Below are 24,524 nucleotides of genomic sequence, written 5' to 3'. Positions count from 1 at the left end.
AATTAGTTTATTAGCTCGGTAGCTTTCTTGTGGATTTTTGAGGATTTTCTATATATCGTCTGTGAATAGACATCATTTTCCTTCTTCTTCCCCAATTCAGGTACCTTTTATTTCTTCTTCTTGTCTAATTGTTCTAGCTAGGACTTACAGTACGGTGCTGAGCAGAAGTTGTAAGAAGCAGCCATCTCTGATTTGTTCCTGATCTTAAGGGGAAAACTTTCAGTCTTTCACCATTGAGTGTGATGTTTGCTGTAGCTGTTTCTTAAGTGCCCTTTATCATGTTGAGGAATTTCCCTTCTATTCCTAGTTTGGTGAATGTTTTCATTATGAAAGGCTGTTCGATTTTGTCAAATGCCCTTTCTGCATTGATTGATAATCGTATGATTCTTGTCCTCCATTTTATTAATGTGTGTATTACATTGATTTTCTTACATTGAATCACCCTTGCTTTCTACTGTATTTATTATTGAAGACAATATTGAGTGATTAAAGAAGTTCTCTGTACACTTCCTTAAGCTATGATAAAACCTGTATTATAAAAATAAACTCAATTAATTTGTAGTTTTTTGAGAGTAGAAATCAGACTATTGTTAAGCTGGCCTAGAGTTTATATAGCACTGAAGGAATTGCTGTGACCAATTTAATGTTGCTTAGCTCTAAAAGCAAGCTATTTAGGCATAGGAACCAAAACATTTCACTCAGCACTTAGCAACCATTTATTGAGCACCTGCTATGTGCCAGGCCCTACACTAAACAAGTGCAGAATGGAAGTTGAGTAAGACACATCTTTTACCCTCAAAAGGGTCTCAAAGGAAAACTAGGGCAAATCAAGTGACAAAAAGGGAATAGAAAGAAAAATGGATTGTGTACTTGTATATTTACTGTGTTGGCTAATGAGATGTTTTTGTTTTATTCTCTAAGGATGTAGATGCTTATTTATTACAATTGCATTGAGAGATTTCATCTACAAAAGAGTGCTTGGTTATTCAAAACATCCCTGGACCATGGTTTCCAGAAAAATGTCTCTTCTGAGAACTCTGAACTGTGGAGGAAATCAAAACCATTTTTTCTTTTAAAAAGTCACGTAATGAAACCACTAATGAAATCCTAACGATCTACTTCACATTGAAGTGGACAGATATCCAAAAGGAGCAGCTTCAACTTCAATGAGATGAAAGTACACTACGAAGATTGTTGGCCTTTGCTGCATTTGGGATTTATATGGTTATCTGGTAACATTGTTTAAGAACTACTGGATCTTAATGCACTCCTGCATATTGCATAAGAATATAATTTATACTGTGTGAAAAAATAAGACAGGACTTATTCCTAGGAACCACGAAGACCAATCATCGTGAATTTTTTAAGATTGTATTTTATAAGAAAAACACTTAAATGTGTGCAGCTATTTTCTTATGTTGGAAAGACTTCGAAAGTTTAAAACATCACAGCAAATAATCAATATTAAATTTTTTTCTGTTCACACTGAGATACTATGTATGCAAAATGCCTTAAACATTAATAAGCCAATATGTTAAGATACCAAGATCTGTTTAAAAAATTAAAACCAGCTGTGCTTCTGACATAATAAAATCATGGAATTAAATGACAGGTTTACATTCATGTAGAATGTTGTTGAAATGTATTCCACACAATTCTTAAAACTTGAGAATATTTTTAGTATCTCTGATTTTTTTTTTGTCAGACTCATCATGTATGTATGTGTTATAACTATATCAAAGAAAAAAAGGTGAATATTTGTATGAGTGCTTAACTGGAATTGTCCGTGGGGTTGGCTAATTTATGTTCACTTTTTATTGTATATAGATTTCTAATATTTTCAGTTCTGTATCATTTAAGCATCTTCCATTTGAGTAAATTCACTAAATATTTCTATTTTTCACTTTTTTTAATTCTGATGATTTTATATGAATTTTAATTCCTTTTTCACTACGTATGTTTTAGAGAGTTACATATAATGCTTTAGAAATGTTTACACTTAGTACTGACCATGTATTTTAAATTCTAACACTTTCCATTACTACCTCCTCCAGTGGTTGATATGAAATTCCAGCAGACTGTATGAAGTCTTTTTTTTTTTTTTTTTAATACAGTATGTAGTGTCAGTGAACCCAGTTCTAGAATGTCTTAACAGCTGTACATCTTAACCTGTCTTGAAAGTGACCAGGGTTTAATACTGCTATTGGGTAGTTTGTGTATCATCTCATCTTTAATAAGCCTGGATGGCATCTGAGCAAAGATTTTTATTAATTGAATTTCTCTGCAGTAATTCTCCAAGCACTTGAGTGTAAATCTTTAGCATTTACCCAACTAGTGACTACTGATGTGAATCCCAAACAACCATTTTTCTTGCTTTAAAAATGTTAAAAATATTACCTTTCAGTGAGTTCTATTTTTGTGTAGCTGTGTTTTACATAGCTATGTATTCCCCACGGAGCCCTGGTGGCACACTGGTTAAGAGCTCAGCTGTTAACCGTAAGGTTGGCAGTTTGAATCCATCAGTCGCTCCTTGGAAACCCTATGGGGCAGTTCTGCTTTGTCCTGTAGGGTCACTATGAGTCAGAATTGACTCAGTGGCAGTGGTTTTGGTTTGGTATTTATTCCCCACAATGAACATCAGTTGTAGTAATTGGTTATTAGATTAATTGGTATTTAGATTTGAATCATTTCAGATTACTGCACTTCTGTTATTTGAGAGGTGAGTTACTTAAGAGGTCGTTTTTCAGGAGGTGGGAATTTGAATCGTAAATCTGTGTCATCTCTGTAGGACCTTAAACCAAGAAAACCAAACCCTTTGCCATCGAGTCTGACTCATAGCGACCTTATAATAGGGCAGAGTAGAACTGTACCATAGGATTGCAAGGCTGTAAAATTTATGGAAGCAGACTACCACATCTTTCTTCTGCGGAGAGGCTGGTGGGTTCAAACCGCTGACCTTTTGGTTAGCAGCACATTGCTTAACCACTCCACCAGCAAGCTCCTAAGACCTTAAGAAGATGAAATATAATCTTTCTTTGTTTCTGTTCCTTTTATCACTGACTTATCTAACAGTTTGAACCAGTTAACTTGGTTAGAACATGGTGCTGATGAGGCTAAGGCAGGAGTTCAATGCTTTTATGGGTTTGTTGATTTTACACACACACACACACACACACAAAAAGGATTTCATGCTTACAGATTGCACCCTCTGTCAGGTATCTGTCTCACAAATTCAGCTTTTGGTCACAAGGAAGATCATGTGCATAATTTAGCATAAACCCTTGACCTCACATGGAAAAATAACTCAGATAATTGACATATATACTATAGAATTTTATTATGATATTTAACATAATATATTTAAAATATTCTCATAGTTTTCTCTGGGTCAGATCATTGACTAAACAGAATCTTTTAAAATCAAATTTCAATAAATCAAAAGGCAAATGAAATCTGTTATAAAAAAAAAAAAAAAGATACCCTGTTAACTTGAGTTCTTGTGCCCAAGTTTGGGTTTGTTGAATGGGGGTATGTTAACACTCCATCTTATACCCTCTGAACTTGGTAAGGCAGCAGTCTTCAGCTCACAAAGATTATTTGGTACTACACGCTCCTAATTTCTCTTCTTAGCCTTTGCAATTGTTTACCTTAGTACCTACCTCTCAGTTTTGAGTTAGCATTAGGCGATTTTATGATTCTTGAATAAAAGATGTTAGATAAGTATTGTTGAACGCTTCTTTTGCTGTTAAACTCCTCATGCTACAGCATTTTCATCAGAACAGTGTCGATCTCCAGAAAGAGTCCCCAAAATGGGTTTACAAAGTGTACTGGCTGTCATATTGACCTAGATTAGGACAACTGCTGTTTGTCGTTGCTTATTTGTTGCAGAATACAGAAGTAAGACCCAAGGTCTCTGCCTTTTTAGGTCTCTTCTACCTTCTTAGGTCTTCTGTACTTAGCTAACTTTGCAAGTCCTAGGGACAGGTAGTTTATTGAGGTAATAGAGGGTAATAATCAAGTAATTTGCACTAGGGATGAAGTGATTGGCTTTTGTAAAGTGAGCATGATCAGAGTAAGGGTTAAAAGTTAGGAATCAAGTACTATTATCAGATGCCTTTTTAAAATTAATCTTTTGGCAGAGATAATTGACACAAATTATTTACTTGAATCCCAGTATGTGAGAATTTGTGCTCAAGTATCTCTATCCACTTTGGGAATCATTAATATCTGCACTGAACTCTAAAGAACTACTGAGGAATTAAGTCCTAATCCCCTAAACGTACTTGGTACACGTGATGTCCTAACCTTAAGAAAGACTGTGGGTTTAAAGCTATATTTCTGGCCTTTGAAATAGGAATTTTTTCAACCTTAGAACATTTTTATATTTGGCAAGCTGTTGATGTAATAAACATTAATGGGTAACTAATACAAATTTTAATACAAATAGTGATTATTAGCTATTAACTGGTGATGATAGAATCATGTTTAAATGTTTACTTAGTTACTTAAGTCAGTCAAGGAATCTGAAAAAATGTTAAGATTTAAGTTAGTATTTCATCAGGCATTACTAAATAAAATGAACCCAGTTATTTTTCTTCCTATTTAAGAACAAGATGGCAATGTCAGTTGCCATTGTTGATTTACAGAAAAATATTTTCATTAAAATCACAAGCAGCTGACTCAACTGGAGTGATCCATTTGGGTGCACTACTTCTAATCTTTCAATACAGACTTTTGTTTTCTGGATTATTTCAGATGGAAAAAGTATTGCTGGACATTCCTTGGTAGATATTTGCTCCTATGTTATTCTTTCTCCCTTAATTTCTCTGACTATATATGTTGTCATAAAACTTTGTGACACACTATATATTCCCCTTTTTAATTCTGTAACAGGAGTATAGAATGAAAAAGTTTATCCCTAATCAATCTATGCTTCTAATTTATAATATCTTTGGCTCATATAGTTTGGCTCAACAACAACACCAAGTGTAACAGCGAAAATAAATACTGTATATCATATACTCAGACACAGAGTATATTTTCTACAGATGTACTTAAAATGTTATTTAAATATTGTTGACTTTTATATTTTTGTGTCAGATTATTGACTAAACATCTTCTAAAATCAAATTTCAGTAAAAATTAAGCACAACAAATGGAACAGTATATACTACGGTGTTTTCTCTTACAGAATATAATTGATCATAAAACACAAAAAGATACGCTAATATGTGCCCGTAGTTCCATGAAATGGCAGCCCTGTGGATGCCAATGTATTTTTCTTAGCAAAGCTTGTTATATATTATTGCTTTGATATGGAGAGTTATTATTCTCTGGACGTGTCAGATGCTATCAAGTTGGCTCTGACTCGCAGCGACTTTATGTATAACAGAATGAAAAGTTGCCTGGTCCTGCACTATCATCACAATCGTTGCTATGTTTGAGCCCACTATAGCCACTGTGTCAGTCCAGCTTATTGTGAGTCTCCCTCTTTTTCACTGGCCCTCTGCTTTGCCAAGTATAATGTCCTTCTCCAGCGATTGGCCCCTGGACCAGGAAGTGTTAAAAAAAATTTTTTTTTTCTTAAGTTGGGAGATGCCAGGAGTTCAGATAAGGATTGAACCACCAAATACATTTGAGCTAGTGTTAATTCTTCCGCTTTACAGTATTCTGTTTAAACCAGGATTTAAAAAAAAAAAAAAAGAAAAGTCCTTGACCTGGCTAGGACTGTTATGACACCACCAAAGCTAGGAAGAGTTGATCTATAGTTTTTTTTCTAGGGTAAGGAAGAGTTGTCTGGGAGTCTTGGAATACTGAATCACCGGAATTACTCTATTTATTTGTCAGTCAGGCCTGCAGCATGCCGGGATCGGAATTAGACCTCACCTTCCCGGAACAGAGTTACCATCCATTTACTTTTTTTAAAAGAAAACTCTATTAGCCTTTTGTATAAAATTAAACAGGTGAATGAGGGCCTACCTCACCTCTTGCTTGAGCAGCAGTACCCTGACCAGCCCCTCCTGTACAAGTGCAGATTATCCTCAACAGCAGCAGGTGAAAGCAGGGTTGGTACCTTTCTTTTAGGCAGTTTCTAAGGCTTACAGGGGGTTTAGACGTGGCTTATCTTTTCCTCTTAACATTCCAGATTTCTTTTACTCTATTTAGAATAGAGGATGAGAAGTCAGTAAAGGGGAGATAATCAACTCACTTTTATGTTTTTTTTCCTCAAAATGATTCTTAGCCTAAAGAGGGTATCCGTATCCCGAGATAACAATTCGTCTGGTTGTAAATTATTTCAGTGAAAAATTTTTACCCCGTATCTTAGCTCTCTAGTGCTGCTGTAACAGAAATACCACAAATGGGTGGCTTTAACAATCAAATTTATTTTCTCACAGTTCAGGGGACTAGAAGGCTGAATTTAGGGTGGAAGGCTTTCTCTCTCTCTGCTCTGGAGGAAGGTCCTGGTCTCTTCTGAGCTTCTGCTCCTGAGTAGTCTTCATGTGAATTGCCATCTCTCTTCCACTACCTCTGGGTCCTACCTTGCTTGTTTAATCTCTTTTTATGTCTCAAAAGGGATGACTCAAGATATACCCTACAGTAATCCTGCCTCATTAACATAACAAAGACAACCCATTGCCAAATGGGATTATAATCACAGGCCTGTTGTTAGGTGCCCTCTAACGGGTCCTGACTCATAGCGACCCTATGTACTACAGAATGAAAGAAACACGGCCGGGTCCTGCACCATGCTTAAGCCCATTGTTGTAGCCACTGTGTCAGTCCATCTTGTTGAGGGTCTTCCTCCTTTCCGCTGACCCTGTACTTCACCAAGCATGATGTCCTTCTCCAGAGACTGATCCCTCCTGGTAACAGGTCCAAAGTATGTAAAATGTCGTCTTGCCATCCTTGCTTCTAAGGAGCATTCTGGTTGTATGTCTTCCAAGATGGATTTGTTCGTTCTTTTAGCAGTCCATGGTGTATTCAATATTCTTCGTCAACACCACAATTCAAAGGCGTCAGTCTTCTTCCGTCTTCCTTATTCATTGTCCAGCTTTCACATGTATATGATACAATTGAAAATACCATAGTTTGGGTCAGGAGCACCTTAGTCTTCAAGGTGACATCTTTGCTTTTCAACACTTTAAAGAGGTCTTTCACAGCAGATTTGCCGAGCACAGTGCATCTTTTGATTACTGCTACTTCCATGGGTGTTGATCGAGGATCCAAGTAAAATGAAATCCTTGACAACTTCAATCTTGTCTGCATTTATCATGAAGTTGCTTATTGGTCCAGTTGTGAGGCTTTTTGTTTTCTTTATGTTGAGGTGTAATCCACACTGAAGGCTGTGGTCTTTGATCTTCATCCGTAAGTGCTTAAAGTCCTCTTTACTTTCAGCAGGCAAGGTTGCGTCATCTGCATAACGCAGGTTTTTAATGAGTGTTCCTCTAATACTGATGCCCTGTTCTTCACACAATCCACCTTCTCGGACTATTTGCTCAGCATACAGGTTGAATAGGTATGGTGAAAGGATACAATCCTGACACACACCTTTCCGGACTTTACACCACTCAGTATCCCCTTGTTCTGTTCGGACAACTAACTCGATCTATATATAGGTTCCTTATAAGCACAATTAAGTATTCTGGAATTCCCATTCTTTTCAATGTTATTCATAATTTATTATGATCCACACAGCCTAATGCTTTTGTGTAGTCAATAAAACAGGTAAACATCCTTCTGGTATTCTCTGCTTTCAGCCAGGATCCATCTGACATCAGCAGTGATATCCCTGGTTCCATGTCCTCTTCTGAATCTGGCCTGAGTCACAAGCATACAGATTAGGATTTACAACACATTTTGGGGGGACACAGTTCAGTCCATAACACTACAAAACTTTGTATAGTTTGTCAGCATGTTTGTGTTTTCTCTTTATGAGAAATGCTTTCCATTTGAGACTGGGCTTCTGTGGCATACACCCCTGGTTTTGTGGCTGCCTCTCTTATATCTCCTTTTCTTTTGAAGGCTTCTCTACCTATCCCCTAGATATTGGTGTTTTGCCATTTTCCCTAAGAAAATAATTTATTCCCATGGCTTCCTTTACCATCTACATTTGTGGTTCTCATATTGGGCATGGAGGAAAGTCTATTTTTGGTCAAATGGACATGGATTTTTAAAAAGGTTAAAAAAGATCTGTATGTTTGTCGTTTTTGAATACGTATCTTGCTATAAACCTAATTCTTGGCTCTAAAATTTTATATCCAAGTGCCTGCTGGAGACATCTATTGGGATATCTGTACCGAAAAACCCAAACCCACTGCCATTGAGTCTATTCCGACTCATAGCAACCATATAGGACAGAGTAGTAGAACTGTACCATAGAGTTTCCAAGGAGCGCCTGGTGGATTCAAACTGCTGACCTCTTGGTTAGCAGCCGTGGCACTTAACCACTATGCCACCAGGGTTTCCTGGGATATCTGTAGTCATCCTGAATTCTTTATATCCAGAACTGACCTTGTTCTCCACTTCACCCTTCTAAACCCCCTCACCTGCCATCACACACAGACAAAAAATGTATTCTTCCTGGGTCCTGGGTTTCCATTCTTAACGAACATCACTAATATGAGAAGTTGTCAAGCCACAAATCTGTGAATCGTCTCTGAATCATTCGCCAAATCCTGTTCATACAACCCTCTACATTTCTTTCATATCTTTCTATTTTCTACCTTTCCTGCCATACCTTAGTCCAGACCACTGCCCACATTATTCCAGCAGCCTGCCTGATAGTGACTGGTCTCTCTGGAATTAGTCTTGCATCCCTGCAAGCCATTCTCCACATACGCTGCCCCAGAATAATCTTTGTGAAGTGCAAACCTTATTGCATCACTCCCTAAGGCCTCTTAGGAAAGAGTCTAAAAAGTATTGCTTACCATCTCTCGACACCTCCCACCAGTGCTTCAGCTAGAATGAACTTGTTTCAGTTTCTGGAAAAGAATGACACTTTCTCTGCAAATGCTCCATTCACCTGAACACACCTGTCCCCCATGTTCTCCTAGTATCTCTTTCTCAGCCTCTAGGTCTCAGCTTAAAAGCCAGTTTCTCTGGGAAGGCTTCTTTGAAGCCTCTTTGACTGTTAGGGTCCTCTGGTACACACTCTCATCTCAGCCCTGTTCTCCAGCACCACTGCCGTTTTCTAATCACTCATTATCTGTCTTCCCGGCTAGACTGCCTGCTCGGTGAAGCCAGAGACCACGTTCTCTGTCACATCCCCAGTTCCTTGCACAAAGCCTGGCAAGTGGTAGGAATTTAACCTTAATGAATGCAAAGGTGTGACATCTTCAGGAATAGGTATATGAGGCAGTAATTTCATAATCCAGAGGCATCTGGTAGCAGCTGAACATGTGTAGTTCTACAATAAGAATCTTCAGTTTCTTTCTTTTTTTTTTTTTTAAGGAAACTTTGTTTATAAATATTTATGCTATTTAAAAAAAAAAAAAAAAAAACCTTAACTAAAATGTGTTGATCCTTAAAGGTTGTTAATACTTGTTTTTCTTTTGCATGGTTTCTTATATGCCACGTAAGATCCCTGCAAGTGAAGACCTTTTATAAAGTACACAAGGTATTTTCATGTAATGTGGGAAATACATAAATTTTCTTGGAATTGAGGGTGTCTCCTAGGTGCTTTGAGTTTTTGTTGTTTTCATCTTAAAATGATTGAAAATCACGTGAGAATGTTTTCTTCCTATAAGTTCCTTTTAAAAATTACAAAAGTAATACACCTTATTTCCAAAAATAGAATACTAGGAAAACTAAACACCCTGAATCTCATTTATGCAGAGGGAATGGCTGTTTTATTTTTCAGTTCATATTTTTAATCAAAATGGATTTATTATACTCTACATACTGATACTTGGTGTATTATTTCCTACTTTCCATACATAGAATAAGCTTGAAGGTAACTGAAAAACACTTTTACCTGTTAAAATGATGTGTTCTGAAGAGTTGCTGTTAGCTTCTTTGGCAAAATTAAAAGAGTCCAAAAAAAAAAAAAAATTGACAATTACTTTTGAAGCATTCTTACTATAGAGTTCTGTTTTCTTTGACCATTGCTAATCATTACCTATTTTTTTTTGAATGATAGGAAGAAGACTTTTAAGAAAAAACAATATAATTTCTGTATTTTGAAAAGAAACACCATGTAGGGTTGTTTAAATTATCCTAAGTATTTGGGAACAAAATTTCAACTTAAACTATTGTATATTTCCTCTATCCATCAAACAATTTTCTAAATACTAGTTTAGTTCTTATGTATAAAACTGACATAACAACATTAATACTATGAATATTGAGGTGGCATAGAACTAAGAGTTGATTTTAAGATTCAGCTTTATCTACATAAATCAATTCCCAATAACCTGACTCTCCGAAACGTTTTCTACAAGGAACTTACTTAGGTGCTTCTAACAACTTTCTTCTGCTAAATATTGTTTCTTACGGGTCCTTAACTAAAAAGTAAATGTTGGATGCTATCCTAGAGGAAAGTTACTTGATGCTAGAAATGGGGAAAAAATTAATGGTGAATGGCAACAGGTAGGTAAACCCAAAAAAACCCAGTGCGTGTATACGTATACACACATATATAAAACCAAAAACCAAACCCATTGCCATTGAGTCGATTCTGACACTTCTCGACCCTATAGGACAGAGTAGAACTGCCCCATAGGGTTTCCAAGGTTGTAAATCTTTACAGAAGCAGACTGCCTCATCTTTCTCCCACACGGCAGCTGGTGAGTTTGAACCACTAACCTTTCGGTTAGCAGCTAAGCACTTAACCACTATACCAGGGCTCTCTTTCTTTCTGTATATAAAGTCCAAATATTATCCTGTGCCTAGAAAGTTGCCTTAATCAACCTTAAAAACTATTATGTCTTTGTGCACAGTAGAGAAAGTGTTATTTTCCTACAAATGGCTGCACAGGTGGCTTATTGAATGATCATTTTCCTCTAGTATGTTAGTGTCTGCACTACTAACTGGACAATTTTTTAGCCTTCATCAGCTTTAAGATCCGACTGTACGTTGACTTTCACACAGGAGCATTTAAATGCTTGTTTTAAAGAACAACAATAAACCTTACTCTTCACGTTATGTGTAACATTATTGATGATTTTAATGTTGTATACTTTTGGTTTTTTCGACTTACACTTATTAAGCCAATTCACGGCAGAACATCAACAGAAAATTGTTAGCACCCTTCTAATGATTTTTCATTTAGTAATTTTTAAATTCAAATATTTGTGATTTTTTTGGTTTTCTTTATGAGCTTTTTAAAATAAAGATAAGATTAATTTGCTAAAGGTGACTTTGCACAAGTATAGCAATTAAATATTAAATACAATAAACCTAACATGTTGGGCTTTTAAGAATGTCTTATAATATTGATTCAGGGCCATGTTATTGTTGGCTTAGTCTAATGATTTAATCATTTTGCTTTGTCAGGCTCCATGTGCTATTTCACATTTCTTTGATGAATGTAATGACTACATTCTGCAAATTTTTAAAATATGAAGTAGCAAAAGTTTCCCTTAATTGTTTCTGATAATAACTGGAAAACTATACTTTGTAAAATTATCTAAACTAGTTATTTTCTATACATATCATCAGTGATCTGAACATTGCCATAAATTTGGAATTAAATAATGAAAGCTATAGTGATTATAATAACATGTTTTTGGTGAAATTTCAAGAGAGTAGCTAATGTTATGGAATAATGTTACACCCATATATCACCTTATAGATTTCCTTGGACAAATGACATACATTTGTAATTGGAACTAAATGAAAATAACATGGCTTTCTTTTTCGTTATCAGCCAATGAGGCCTGATAATTTCTTGAAAATATAAGTTGGTATGAGCAGATTCAGCTCATAAGTTTTGTCTTTAAATGACGTGAAACGTAGCACTTTCCTTTTAATTGTTAAAGCAGCTGTTGACTAGTGTGTTATTTAAAGAACTGCATTATGTCTTTGAAATTGAATACTTTAATTAAAAGATATTTATAAAATATACACAGCTCCCTTGAGCTCCTTGTAGCAGCTGGCACACCCCCCTTTGTCCTATTACATGGGGTGTGAATTTCACGTCTTCTACTTTTATCTCTTGGTCAATCTTTGTTCCCTCTTTTCTTTTTAGAATAAAGCAACAGCTGGTTGTGTAGAAGGAAAAGCTGCTTCAAGCACATTATAGTAATTTTTATAAGCAGCGATCTGAGTAAGTTATAACACTATGGTAGTTTAGAAATAGATATGTGCAACTGTTACAAGCTAAAACAAACGTTAAAGATACCAAAGGAACATATTTGGTTCAACATTCAACAACTGTGTTAACAAGTGTTTAAATGTGTATATAAAGAACAAAGCCTCAAAATTAAAACTGAATTTTTAGGATTTTTTTTCTTTTTCAAGTTGGACTAATACAAATCTCTTTTCCCCTGTTGTTCAGTCTGATTATACCACTCTCTAAAAGAAGTCATATTTCAAGTAAGATTCCTCAAAGTTTTACTGGAAATTTAAGAAGGTGGTTTTACGTCTCAATGAATGCTGACTGATATGATCAAGGGTATATGTAAAAGTTCTCTATCTATTGCATGTCGTTGTTAGGGGTCCTAATCAGAATCACTGAGCTGCCAGACACCCAGTGATAATAAGATATCTGCTGGTGGTGGCAGCGAGGTGTTCACAGTCAGCAGATTACTTGCTTTGTGCTTGTTGATGTTAAGCCCAAATGTTAGGTATGGTCCCCGCCCTCAAAAAGTTGTTCTAGATGTACTGTGATTATAAAATCACACTGTTGGAAAAGACTGAAAGCTTTGGTTTCTACCTATATTTTTAGGAAGAACCTGATCTGAGCGATTTCATACTCAAACGTACAAGGTAGTATATTGAAGATACTAATTTTTTTTTTCTTCCTTTACATAGTTCATGTTATTTTTTACTAGTTGACTGGTGGCAGAAAAGAGAGCCTATTTGTCCTGGTGTCTATAGATTCATAAGACCTCTATATCAAAACCCAGGTAGTAATTAAGTTTAATGAGGAGTTTTGTATACCATGGCCATCTGTGTTTATTCCTAAATTACATATATAATAACCCATTACCCTTGAGTCAATTCCAACTCACAGTGACCCTATAGGACAGAGTGAAATTGCCCCGTATGGTTTCCTGGGCTGTGAATCTTTATAGGAACAGATCTTCAGGTCTTTTCTGCCACACAGCAACTGGAGGGTTTGAACTGCTGACTTTTCAGTTGCCAACTGAGTGCTTAACACTTCTCCACCAGGGCTCCTTACATGATTTAAAAAAAAACAAACCTGTTGCTGTCCAGTCGATTTCGGCTCATAGTGACCCTATAGGACAGAGCAGAATAGCCTCGTATGGTTTCCAAGGAGTGCCTGGTGGATTCGAACTGCTGACCTTTTGGTTAGCAGCCACTACACGACAAGGGTTTCCACATATATGATAGTCATGGTTATATATTCATTATCCACACTGGAAGGTCTTGAGAATAATGGTATTAAGTGGGTAAGGTACAACTTTCAATGGAATTTTGTCTTGGGTTCTTTCCACCCTTCCCTGCATGCTGTAGGATAGCACAGTGCTGAGGTTTTCCTCATGACAGCTTGACCCAAAAGGATTCTGATTACACCATTTCCAGATCACCTTTTTTCCTGTTTGGGTAAAGAATTTCAGAAGTTATCAAGCGTCCTAATGTTCTTTGGCGTCACACTGGTATTAATTACAATGAAAGAATCACTGTCTTGTTTAGCCATTATTGTACCACCAAGTTTTTGCTAAAATTGAGGGTTTTTTTCCTCCTACTTGTATGATACTTTGCTCTTTGGTTTTCTCTACATGCATGTGCAGCCATGTTCCTGTGTCATTTAGATTGTTAAGTTTGGTAGACTCTACACCCTCTGCTGCCAGGGTCCTGCATCAGGCTGAGTAAATGGCTCCTTGGTAAATGCTGAGTATCTGTTTTTCACTTTTTCTTTGCAGAATTATCGCAGCAGCCTTCCTTCCAAATTGCTACTTCTGGCTCTTCAGGAGAAAGTCACATTTTAATTATAAATAATAGGCAAAGACAAAACTAGATCTCCTTGGGTATGTGTTGCCGTCATCTTTTATGGAAAAAAATTTACATATAAATTATTTAAAATTATAGCCTTTAACTATACCTTCTCCTTACCTCCTCTTCCCTGTGCTACCATGTCAGCTAAAACACCATTACCTGGTAAAACTGGCTCTGTGCAATGTTTATGCAGTGACTGCAGGTTGCATTCCTAATGTACCAGATACAGCCATATGCCAAAAGCCCTTTCTAGGGGTGTGGTTAGCTTAGAATAAATACATTCCCTGAACTGTCTCAAATGGAGTTACTGAACATTTAACTCCAGACAAGGTGCTTAAAGCCCTGGAAGATTTTTGTTGTTCCTTCTAAGGATTCAGAAGGAAGCAGTTACTAGCACATTGCAGAGTTGCAGGTACTGTGACAGATGGGAAAGACACTGTCCTAGAAACAGGGGACCTTGAGTTTTAAATAAGGAAATGGGCTCATAGAGATTATCAGTGAAGCACTTTTATTGTTTTATGAGAAATGAGTCTGATTTCAGCTGAACACACTAAGAGCATCACCAGCACCTCTGGCTCATGACAATAAAGCCTTAATATACTGTACAGCTTCTGCTTTGCAGCACAGCAGGAGACTATTGTGATAAAACTGCGTCATACTTGGCTTGGAAAGGCAGATTTAGACAATTATTTTCTATCAGCTGAAACCCTATTTTACATTCCTGAAGCCTAGGCCAGAAGCACAGTTGTTGAGTTAAACCCTTCATAAGCTTAGTTCCTTCACTATAACCTGACCTGCCCTTTTTTTGTATACTTAAGATGTTAAAATCTCAATAAATCTACAACAGCTAGTTGATGGTAAGTTTTAAATTTTTGTTTTAATAGAAACATTGCAACGCTTTACTTGGAAGAGCATTGTCTTCTGACAGGACTTGCTGAGTCACTTGATTCAGTGTGTGAGCCCTTCAGCTCTCTTAGTAGTCCTTAAACATGGTTTATATGAAATACTAACAACTGAAATCATAGCCCACAAGCACATTTTGAACTCCTACACTCCAATCTTGATTTCCATTTATGAGCTCTTGCAGAATTTTATACCTGCCGTATTTTTTTGCAAATAACATTCCCAAGTAAATAATGCGCCACATAGCTCGCTTATGAAAACAGCAAGTGGGGGTTGCGTGGTTGGCAAAAAAACATACAACATGTGTGTTGTGTAAAAATACGGTATTTACCCAAGACAACTTGCATAAGTCAGAGCTTTACAATAGGTGATTTTTTTTTTATTCTCCCCATACCCTTCCCTTTATTTTTACCCCAAGAGTTATTAATATTTGAACTACGCAACGATAAAGAACAAAGATGAACCTGCAAAGCATCATCTCACAACATGGATGAATCTGGAGGGCATTATGCTGAGTGAAGTAAGTCACAAAAGGACAAATATTGTATGAGGCTGCACCTATAAAAACTCATGACAAGGTTTACACACAAAAAGAAACCATCTTTGATGATTATGAGGGAGGGAAAAACACTAAATAGACAACAGATAGGTGGTAACTTTGGTGAAGGGTAAGACAGTACACAGTACTGGGGAAGCCAGCACAGCTTGTCCAAGGCAAGGTCATGGAAGCTCCATAGACACACCCAAACTCCCTGAGGGACCAAATTACTGGACTGAGGGCTGTGGGGACCATGGTCTTGGGGAACATCTAGCTCAATTGGCATAACAGTTTATAAAGAAAATGTTCTGCATTCCACTTTGGTGAGTAGTATCTGGGGTCTTAAAAGCTCATGAGCAGCCATCTAAGATACTTCACTGGTCTCACCCCATCTGGAGCAAGGGAGAATGAAGAAAACCAAAGACTCAAGGGAACGATTAGTCCAAAGGACTAATGGACCACAGCCCCCACCAGACTGAGTCCAGCACAGCTAGATGGTGCCCAGCTACCACCACTAACGGCTCAGACAGAGATCACAATAAAGGGTCCCGGACAGAGCTGGAGAAAAATGTAGAACAAAATTCTAACAACGACAAAAAAACAGACTGACTGGTCTGACAGAGACTGAAGAAACCTTGAGAGTATGGCCCCCAGACACTCTTATAGCTCAATGATGAAGTCACTCTTGAGGTTCACCCTTCAGCCAAAGATTAGGCAGGCCCATAAAACAAAATGAGCCTAAATGGGCACACCAGGCACTCGGGCAAGGACAAGAAGGCAGGAGGGGGCAGGAAAGCTAGTAATAGGGAACCCAAGGTCAAGAAGGGACATGTTGTGGGGTTGGCAACCAATGTCTACAACAGTATGTGTACTAATTGCTAACTGTTTAATGAGAAGTTAGTTCTGTAAGTCTTCATCTAATCTACAATAAAAAAGATTAAAATTCATTAAAAAAATTATTTGCAGCTCTATATTAAACATTTTTCTAATCATTTGACTTGTTGATTTTGTGCATATGCGTATGGTGTTGCAGATAACGATAAAGCTAAAGAGGGCAAACACTTCACCGTTTTTAGAAGCTCTTGCTGTAGTTGGACACCCTCAGAAGGAAAAGTGTTTCTGGAGATGAGAATAGCTAACACTGAATACTGACTGTGTGCCTGGCATTGATCTGAGCACTTCACATGTATTAACTCATTTCACCCCCACAACAACCACAGGGTAGGTGCTATAATTGTCTTTATAAGGAAATGGAAGTAGAGAGTTTAACTGACCTGCCCAAGGTTACACTGCTAGTAAGTGGCGAAGCAGGCAGCCTGACCCCAGAGTCTGCTAACCATTAAACTATAGTCACCTCCCCAGAATAGTAAGAGAAAGGAGGTGGGAAAGAGGGGTGGAGGTGTGGCAGTCTTAGCAAAACTTAACCTTTGCCTATGACATCTGATTAGTTACTACTATCAACCTTGACCTACATGTGAGTTTTGTGATTCTTAAATAACCTGTTTTATTATCTCAGGATGTTAGTGTCTCATTTTTTTTTCTTTTTATGGTACCTATTAAATCTTATATGGATGTTTTGATCGGTTTCTACTAAGTTTTGGATGTTCTTGACAGCAATCATTTCTCTATAAAATCCAAAATGTATCTTACATGTTGATACTTGTTATACAAGTACTTTAATCACATATCTTTGCTACTGTGGCATCACACAAATTCATTCTGTGGTGTTTTGCCTTTCCAGTTATAGGTGAAGCAAAAAAGTGAAAACTTCAATTTAAAATTTATTTTGAGAAATTTAGCAAGAAATCAAAGGTATTTCCACTAATATTTTTCTTAACTCCAGAGGTTTTAGTTGGTCTTCAATCAGTTCTAATCTGAGGCTGAATTATAATCCACCAATACCCTAATAAAGATAAACAAAACTTTAAGAAAATTGATGCTAAAATAATCCTAATAAGCCTGTGTCTGCCAATGTTAAGGTAGAGAAAATATCTATGTTGCTAGTTTATCTAAAGTGGTTTCTTTTTAGTAGAGTTTATTACATAATTGTATATGTAATGTATAATTGTATAATTAGATATTCATTATGCATATACAACCATAAGCAGACATCTGTAAGAGTAATAATACAGAAAATCTCAATCATTTTATTTGTAACTAAGACACCCTAAGTAATAGTCACAAAATGGAAATCAGGCTTCTAACCTGAAGTTAAGATACTGGTTTCTTTCCTAACCTTAAGAAATTTCGTACCCTCTTCTCTTTGACGATTTACTGGCATGCTAGGTGTTAGGAATACAAAGATTAATCAGCCTGAGTCTCTGCCCTCAAGCAGTCTCCAACCTCAGCATAGTGTGTTCTTCTGAATAAAAAAAACCCCAGTGCCATCGAGTCAATTCTGACTCATAGCTACCCTGTAGGACAGAGTAGAACTGCCCCATAGAGTTTCCAGAATAGTAAAGGGAAATATAGGACTTCATGAGGAAACAGAGAAAGAACATCTAAATCTGACTGGAAAGGAGACCAGAAAGAGAAGGTTCACCGAGTTATCCCATGGGTAAAGGAAGATGAGTAGGAGTTAGCTATTTGAGGAAAGGTAGTCCAGGAAATTAAACAGCATGTCTGAAAGCATTGTGGTGTGAAACAAGTGAATACACATTAAGGCAAAGGAAACATTGTGGAGGGTGACAGGACAGGTGGATAAGGAACAAGATTATAAACATATTTGTGAGTCTAGGGAATAATATTCAAAGTTCTTAGATTGGAATTAATGACAAATTATTAAAAACAAGTAAATGGCATACAAATTTGTGTTTCAGACAACTCATTCTGACAATAGCGTGGGAGAGGGATTGAAGGGGGCTCAATGGAAGCAGGAAGCTCTATTAGAAGGGTTTTGGAATGACCCAGGCCAGTAGAGATGAGGCCCTGAATGGAAGCAGAGGCAATGGAATAAGAATAGAGTAAGAAAGAGGTTAAGGTGGATGTTATGGAATTGAGTGGAATGACTGATATTCCAGTTATCTGTTGCCTGAAAATTTTAGCAGCATATCAGCAAGATGGCAGAATACAAAATCAATTGTATTTCTATACAGTATCAATGAGCAAACCAAAAATGAGATTAAGAAAACAGTTCCACTACAATAACATCTAAGAGAATAAAATACCTAGGAATAAATCTAATCAGGGACATGAAGGATTTCAATGAAAACTATAAAACACTGCTGAAATAGATTAAAGAAGAGTTAAGTAAATAGAAAGATGGTCCATGTTCATGGACTAGAAGACTTACTATTGTTAAGATGTCAGTACTACCCAAAGCAATCTATAGATTTAATGCAATCCTGATCAAAATTCCAACAGCGTTCTTTACAGAAATAGAAAAACCAATCTTCAACTTTATATGGAATGGCAAGAGGCCCCAAATACCTAAAGCAAAGTTGAAAGAGAAGAACAAGGTGGGAGGAATCACACTTTCTGATTTTAAAACATACTACACAGCTACAGTAATCGAAACAGCCTGGTACTTGTATAACAATAGACACAAAGACCGATGGAAGAAGATTGAGAGTCCAGAAAAAAAAACCCACATCTATGGCCAACTGATTATTTACAAGGATGCTAAGTTCATTTGATGGGGAAAGAAGAATCTCTTCAATAAACGGTGTTTGGAAAATTGGATTTCCACATGCAGGAAAATTAGACAGGATCCATGCCTCACACCATACACAAAACAAATCAAAAATGGGTGAAGTACCTAAATGTGCAAACTAAAACCATAAAATTATTAGAAGAAAAAGCAGGGGCAATGCTGTCAGGCCTAGCTTTTAACAATGGATTATCAATATAACAAAAGCACAAACAGCAAAAGACAAAATAAATGAGACCTTATAAAAATTAAAAACTTTTGTTCATCAAAAGACTTTACCAAAAAAAGTGAAAAGACAAGCTACCAACTGGGAGAGTATCTTTGGAAACCATGTATCTGACAAGAATTTAATAACCAAAATTTAAATAAAACTTAGACAACTTAACAAAAAGACAAATAACCCAATCATAAAATGGGCAAAAAAACCAAACCCATTGCTGTTGAGTCTATTCCGATTCATAGCGACCCTATAGGACAGAGAAGAACTGTCCCATAGGGTTTCCAAGGAATGTCTGGAGGATTTGAACTGCCGACATTTTGGTTAGCAGCCAACCTCTTAACTTGAAGAAACATTTCACCAAAGCGGACATTCAAATAACCATGAGACACAAGAAAATATGCTCAGTGTCATTAGCCTTCAGAGAGACGCAAATCAAAACCACAATGAGGTACCATTTTACTCCCGTTAGGATCTCCAAGATAAAAAAAAAAGAAAAGAAATGTTGATAGGGATGTGGGGAAATTGGAACCCCTATCCATTGCTGGTGGGAATGCAAAATGGTACAGCTGTTGTGGAAAACAGTGTGGTGGTTCCCAAAAAACTAAAAAAAGAACTACCATATGGTCCATCAATTCCACTCTTAGATATAACCCAAAAGACTTGAAAACAGAGACTCAGAAGCTTGTACACCAATGTTCATTGCAGCACCATTCGCAATAGCCAAAAGGTAGAAACAACCTAAATAACCATCAACAAAGAATGGATAAACAAAATGTGATACACACATACAATGGAATACTAGTCAGCCAGTAGGAGAAATGAAGATACATGCTACAATATGATTGGAGCTGGAAGACATCATGCTGAGTGAAATAAGTCAATCATAAAAGGACAAATACTGTCTGACCTCACTTATATAAAAAGACAAGAAAAGGTAAATGTACAGACAGAGATCAAAGTCTATTAGTGGTTACCAGGGGCGGGAGGTAGGGTGAAAAGGGAGGTTACTGGCAATGGAAAAATTGCATTGGTTAAGGGTAAGGCTGCACAGACGATTATTGTAATTGCTGTCAATAAGTTGTACACTAGTAAAAAAGCTGAACTGGCAAAGTTGTGTGATATTTACGACGACAAAAGAGGAAAGAGTAGCTGCTGAGGCTGCTTATGTACAACCAAACACGTCATGGGATTTGGTTCTTTGGTTTGGAGGTGTAAGGTCATGGTTTCATGAGACATCCCAGTTAATTGGCCTAATAACATATTTAGTGCTTCTGTTCTATCTCCTAGTTTGTTGCACAGTGCTTGGGGTCTTAAAAGCTTGCAAGTAGCCATTCAGGGTACAACAATTGGTATCTATTCGCCCGGAGCAATAGAGGAAGAAGGAGAGTCAGGAATAGCAGGAGGATATGGAATGTGTCGCTAATTGCCTCCATGAACAACTGCCTCCTTTGCTATGAGAACAGAACTGGGTGGTGCCTGGCTACCATTATTAAACATTTTGAGCAAGGATTCCATAGAAGAATCCTGATCAAAAGGGGGAGAAATGCAGAACAGAATTTGAAATTCTCATAGACTCTAGACTTTTTGGAGCCGTGTAGGGTGGACGACCCCATGAAACTATTGTCCTGAGATAATCATTAAACCTCAAACCAAAAATATTTCCTGAAGTCTTCTCAAAACCAAACAATATTTTAGTTTACTAGTGAAAAAGGTCTGCCTTGAGCATTATGCTCTTTTAAGACCTACCTGTATGGGAACAGAACAAATTGACAACAGCAGCTTGAAAGATTAGATAGGAACCTTCGGGGGCAGTGAGTTTATGTTAATGGGGGAGGAACAATTCAGAAAAGGAAGGTGAGAATGGTTGCACAGCTTGAAGAATGTAATTAATGTCACTAAATTGTACATGTAGAAACTGTTGAATTGGTATATGTTTCACTGTGTATATTAACAACAACAAAATAAAATTTAGTAAAGAAACAATTCCATTTACAGTACCATCAAAAAGAATAAAATACTTAGGAATAAATTTTACCAGAGAAATATAAAACTTACATTCTGAAAACTACAAAACTTTGTTAAAAGAAAGAACTAAAATGATAAAACACTCCATATTAATGGCTTGGAACACTTAATATTGTTAAGACAGTACTACTATCCAAATTGATCTACAGATTCAACACAATCCATATCAAAATCTCAGCTGACTTTTTTGCAGAAATTGACATGATAATCCTAAAATTCATGGAAATGCAAAGGAAGCAGAGTAACTCAAACAATCTTGAAAGATGAGAACAAAGTTGGAGGACCCACACCTCCCAATTTCACAACTGCAAAGCTACAGTAATCAAGACAGTGTGCTACTAGCATAAAGACAGAAATATAGATCAATGGAATAGAATTAAGATTCCAGAAATAAACCCTCACATTTATGGCCAACTGATATTCAACAATGGTGCCAAAACAATAGGGGAAAGAATAGTCTTTTCAACAAATGGTGCTAGGACAACTAACTACATGTGAAATAATAAATTTGGACCCCTCACACCATACACAAAAATTTAAATAGATCAAAGACCTATGTGTAAGAGCTAAAACTATAGACTCTTAGAAGAAAACATACGTGTAAATCTTCATGATCTTGGATTAGGTAATGGTTTCTTAGATATGAAACCAAAAGCCCAAGCAACAAAAGAAAAAAATATATTGGACTTCCTCAAAATTAGAACTCTTCAAATTCAATAATAAAAAGGCAAATAATCCAATTAAAAAATAGGCAAAGGATCTGAATAGACAGCTGTCCCAAAGAAGATATACAAATGGCTAATAAGCACATCAAAACCCCCCCAAAAAATAAAATAAAATAAGCACATCAAGATAATACAAATCAAAATCATAGTGAGATAACACTTCACATCCACTAGAAGGCTGTAATAAAAAAAAAGACAGGATGTGTTGGCGAAGACGTGGAGAAACTGGAACCCTTATCCACTCACTGCTGGTGGAAATGTAAAATGGTGCCACTGCTTTGGAAAATGTTTGGCAGTTCATTAAAATGGCTACATATTGAGTCACCATATGATACAGCAATTCCATTCTTAGGTATATACCCAAGACAAATGAAAATATGTCTACACAAAAATTTTAACACAGATGTTCACAGTGGCATTATTCATAATGGCCCAAAAGTAGGAACAACCCAAATGTCTCTCAACTGATAAATGGATAAATAAAATATCCATACAATGTAATATTACTCAGCAATAAAAAGAAATGAAGTCCTGATACATACATGTCACAACATGGACGAACCTTAAAAGCATTATGCTAAGTGAAAGAGCTCGGTTACAAGGACCACGTGTGTATGAGTCCATTTACATGAAATGTCCAGGCTGGCCAAATCTATAGAGACAAAGTAGATTATTGGTCACCAAGAGCTGGGGGGCATGAAGGGGTTGGAAGGTTAGGCGACAGCTAAGGGGGATGATTGTGGTGATGGATGAACAATTGTGAATATACTAAAAGGCAGTGAATTGTATATTTTAAATGGATGAATTGTATGGTATATGAATTATATTTCAATAAACCTGTTTTAAAAAAACTAAGAGGCAGAAAACATTTAATTGTGTTTACAATTTTAGGAGTCAGGAACTTAGGCAGGGCACAGCAGGGACAGTTGGTGTCTACTCCACGATGACTGGATCCTCGGCTGTGTCTCAGCTGGCTAGAGTTGTCTGGTGTGACTCCACTACAGTCATATGCCTTGGTATGCTGGAACCAGCTCCTGCCAGCTTCAGAGAGCCAATGTGCACCTCTCTTCCCAGCTCCATGCTCGGTGACATCACATTGGCAGTTGATATTGGTCATGATGGCAGTGTTTACTGAAAAAAAAACTACAAATCAGGCTTTCCTGGTTTAAGTAGTAGAACAGAATCAAGGTATAAAGAAAAAATGAGATGGCGTCAAAACCCTCTAAAAGAAGCCTGCAATCATTTTGTGCTTTTTTTTTTTAAATCCGAGATTTTGACATAAGGAACAACTTGGCGTGTGTCTGTCCCTGAGGTCCCTGAGGTAGCAGAATGAAAATTAAGCCTAGAACATTCTCACGATGCAATAAGACAGTCCTCCACCAGCCTGGATCCTTAGGCCTCCCATGTGCCCATTACCACGTGACCAGCTCTTTCAGAGCAGTGACACTGGAAGCCTAGGTCTGGGCTACGACCAAGCATCATGAAAAGCCCAGGAAGCTGCCACTTACCCTTCAAGGATGGTAATTATAACTTCAAATATTTTAAATGACATGTTTTGGAAGGAAAGAGGGCATATGAAGTTAACATAATTAGGGTCCTTCTGGCAACCTTCTTTTGTCCATCTTGAGGAATGGAGCCGAGGAGAAAACCTTTTAGGTCGATTTTAGGACTTCGAACTGATTCATTCTGATTCAGTCTCCTCCTGCGAACTTTGCTTTTCCACACCAGATATACTGAATCAGAACCTAACATTTAACAAGATCCCCAGGTAATTCCTATGTATACCCAGGTGATCCTTATGCATATATCAAAGATGTGGTAAATCCCATATGAAATTGTGCACTACAGATTAGTAAGCAAATACAATAAAGCCCTTCTGTACCTTGCTCACTGCCTAATCCACCCTTGCGCACAGTGGAAACAAAAAAGAGCCTAACCCTCTTAAACTTGGCTGGGAATCTGCTCAGATTTAATGAATTTACCTCCCTACTGCTAATGACCTGATTGGAATTTCCTGGCACCATAATATGGTTTTGGTAAATCTAGGAAATACTATGGGCTACTATTTTAGATGATTAAACTTTATGAACCTATTTGGCAGGTTGTCTTTGAGGCAGGAGTTTAAGAGTGATCCTTCGTAACAGATTCTTTCTAACAAGCAAGATCACATTATTTCCCAGTTTAAAATACCTCAGTAGTTGTTCATTGCCTCGGGGATAAAGTTCAAATTACTTCAGTTTACTAGGCCCTTCTTGTTTGGGGCCTTGCTTTCCTCTCCGGCCTCATTTCATCTGAACATTACACACACGTACACCCCACTAGGTCTCCTGGACCCTTCAGCCA

The 24,524-nt window shown here is 37.1% G+C and overlaps 1 protein-coding gene across 2 annotated transcripts in view; it reads left to right on the top strand.

The window, feature by feature from the left end:
* Positions 1–4,519, top strand: part of KATNBL1 (katanin regulatory subunit B1 like 1) — a 65,491-nt gene extending 60,972 nt beyond the window's left edge. Inside the window, exon 9 of one of the 2 annotated variants that reach the window (XM_049897992.1) lies at positions 922–4,519. In XM_049897992.1, the coding sequence (XP_049753949.1) occupies positions 922–954 (33 nt within the window). In that variant the 3' untranslated portion in view covers positions 955–4,519. The remainder of the gene's footprint in view (positions 1–921) is intronic. The other variant, XM_049897991.1, reaches the window with a different exon arrangement.
* Positions 4,520–24,524: the final 20,005 nt, after the last annotated feature.

Source organism: Elephas maximus, chromosome 10 (genome assembly GCF_024166365.1).
Source record: "Elephas maximus indicus isolate mEleMax1 chromosome 10, mEleMax1 primary haplotype, whole genome shotgun sequence".
In the NCBI taxonomy this organism is placed as follows: Eukaryota; Metazoa; Chordata; class Mammalia; order Proboscidea; family Elephantidae; genus Elephas; species Elephas maximus.
The sequence above is the reverse complement of the archived record's forward strand: the minus strand, read 5'-3'. Positions and strand labels throughout refer to the sequence as shown.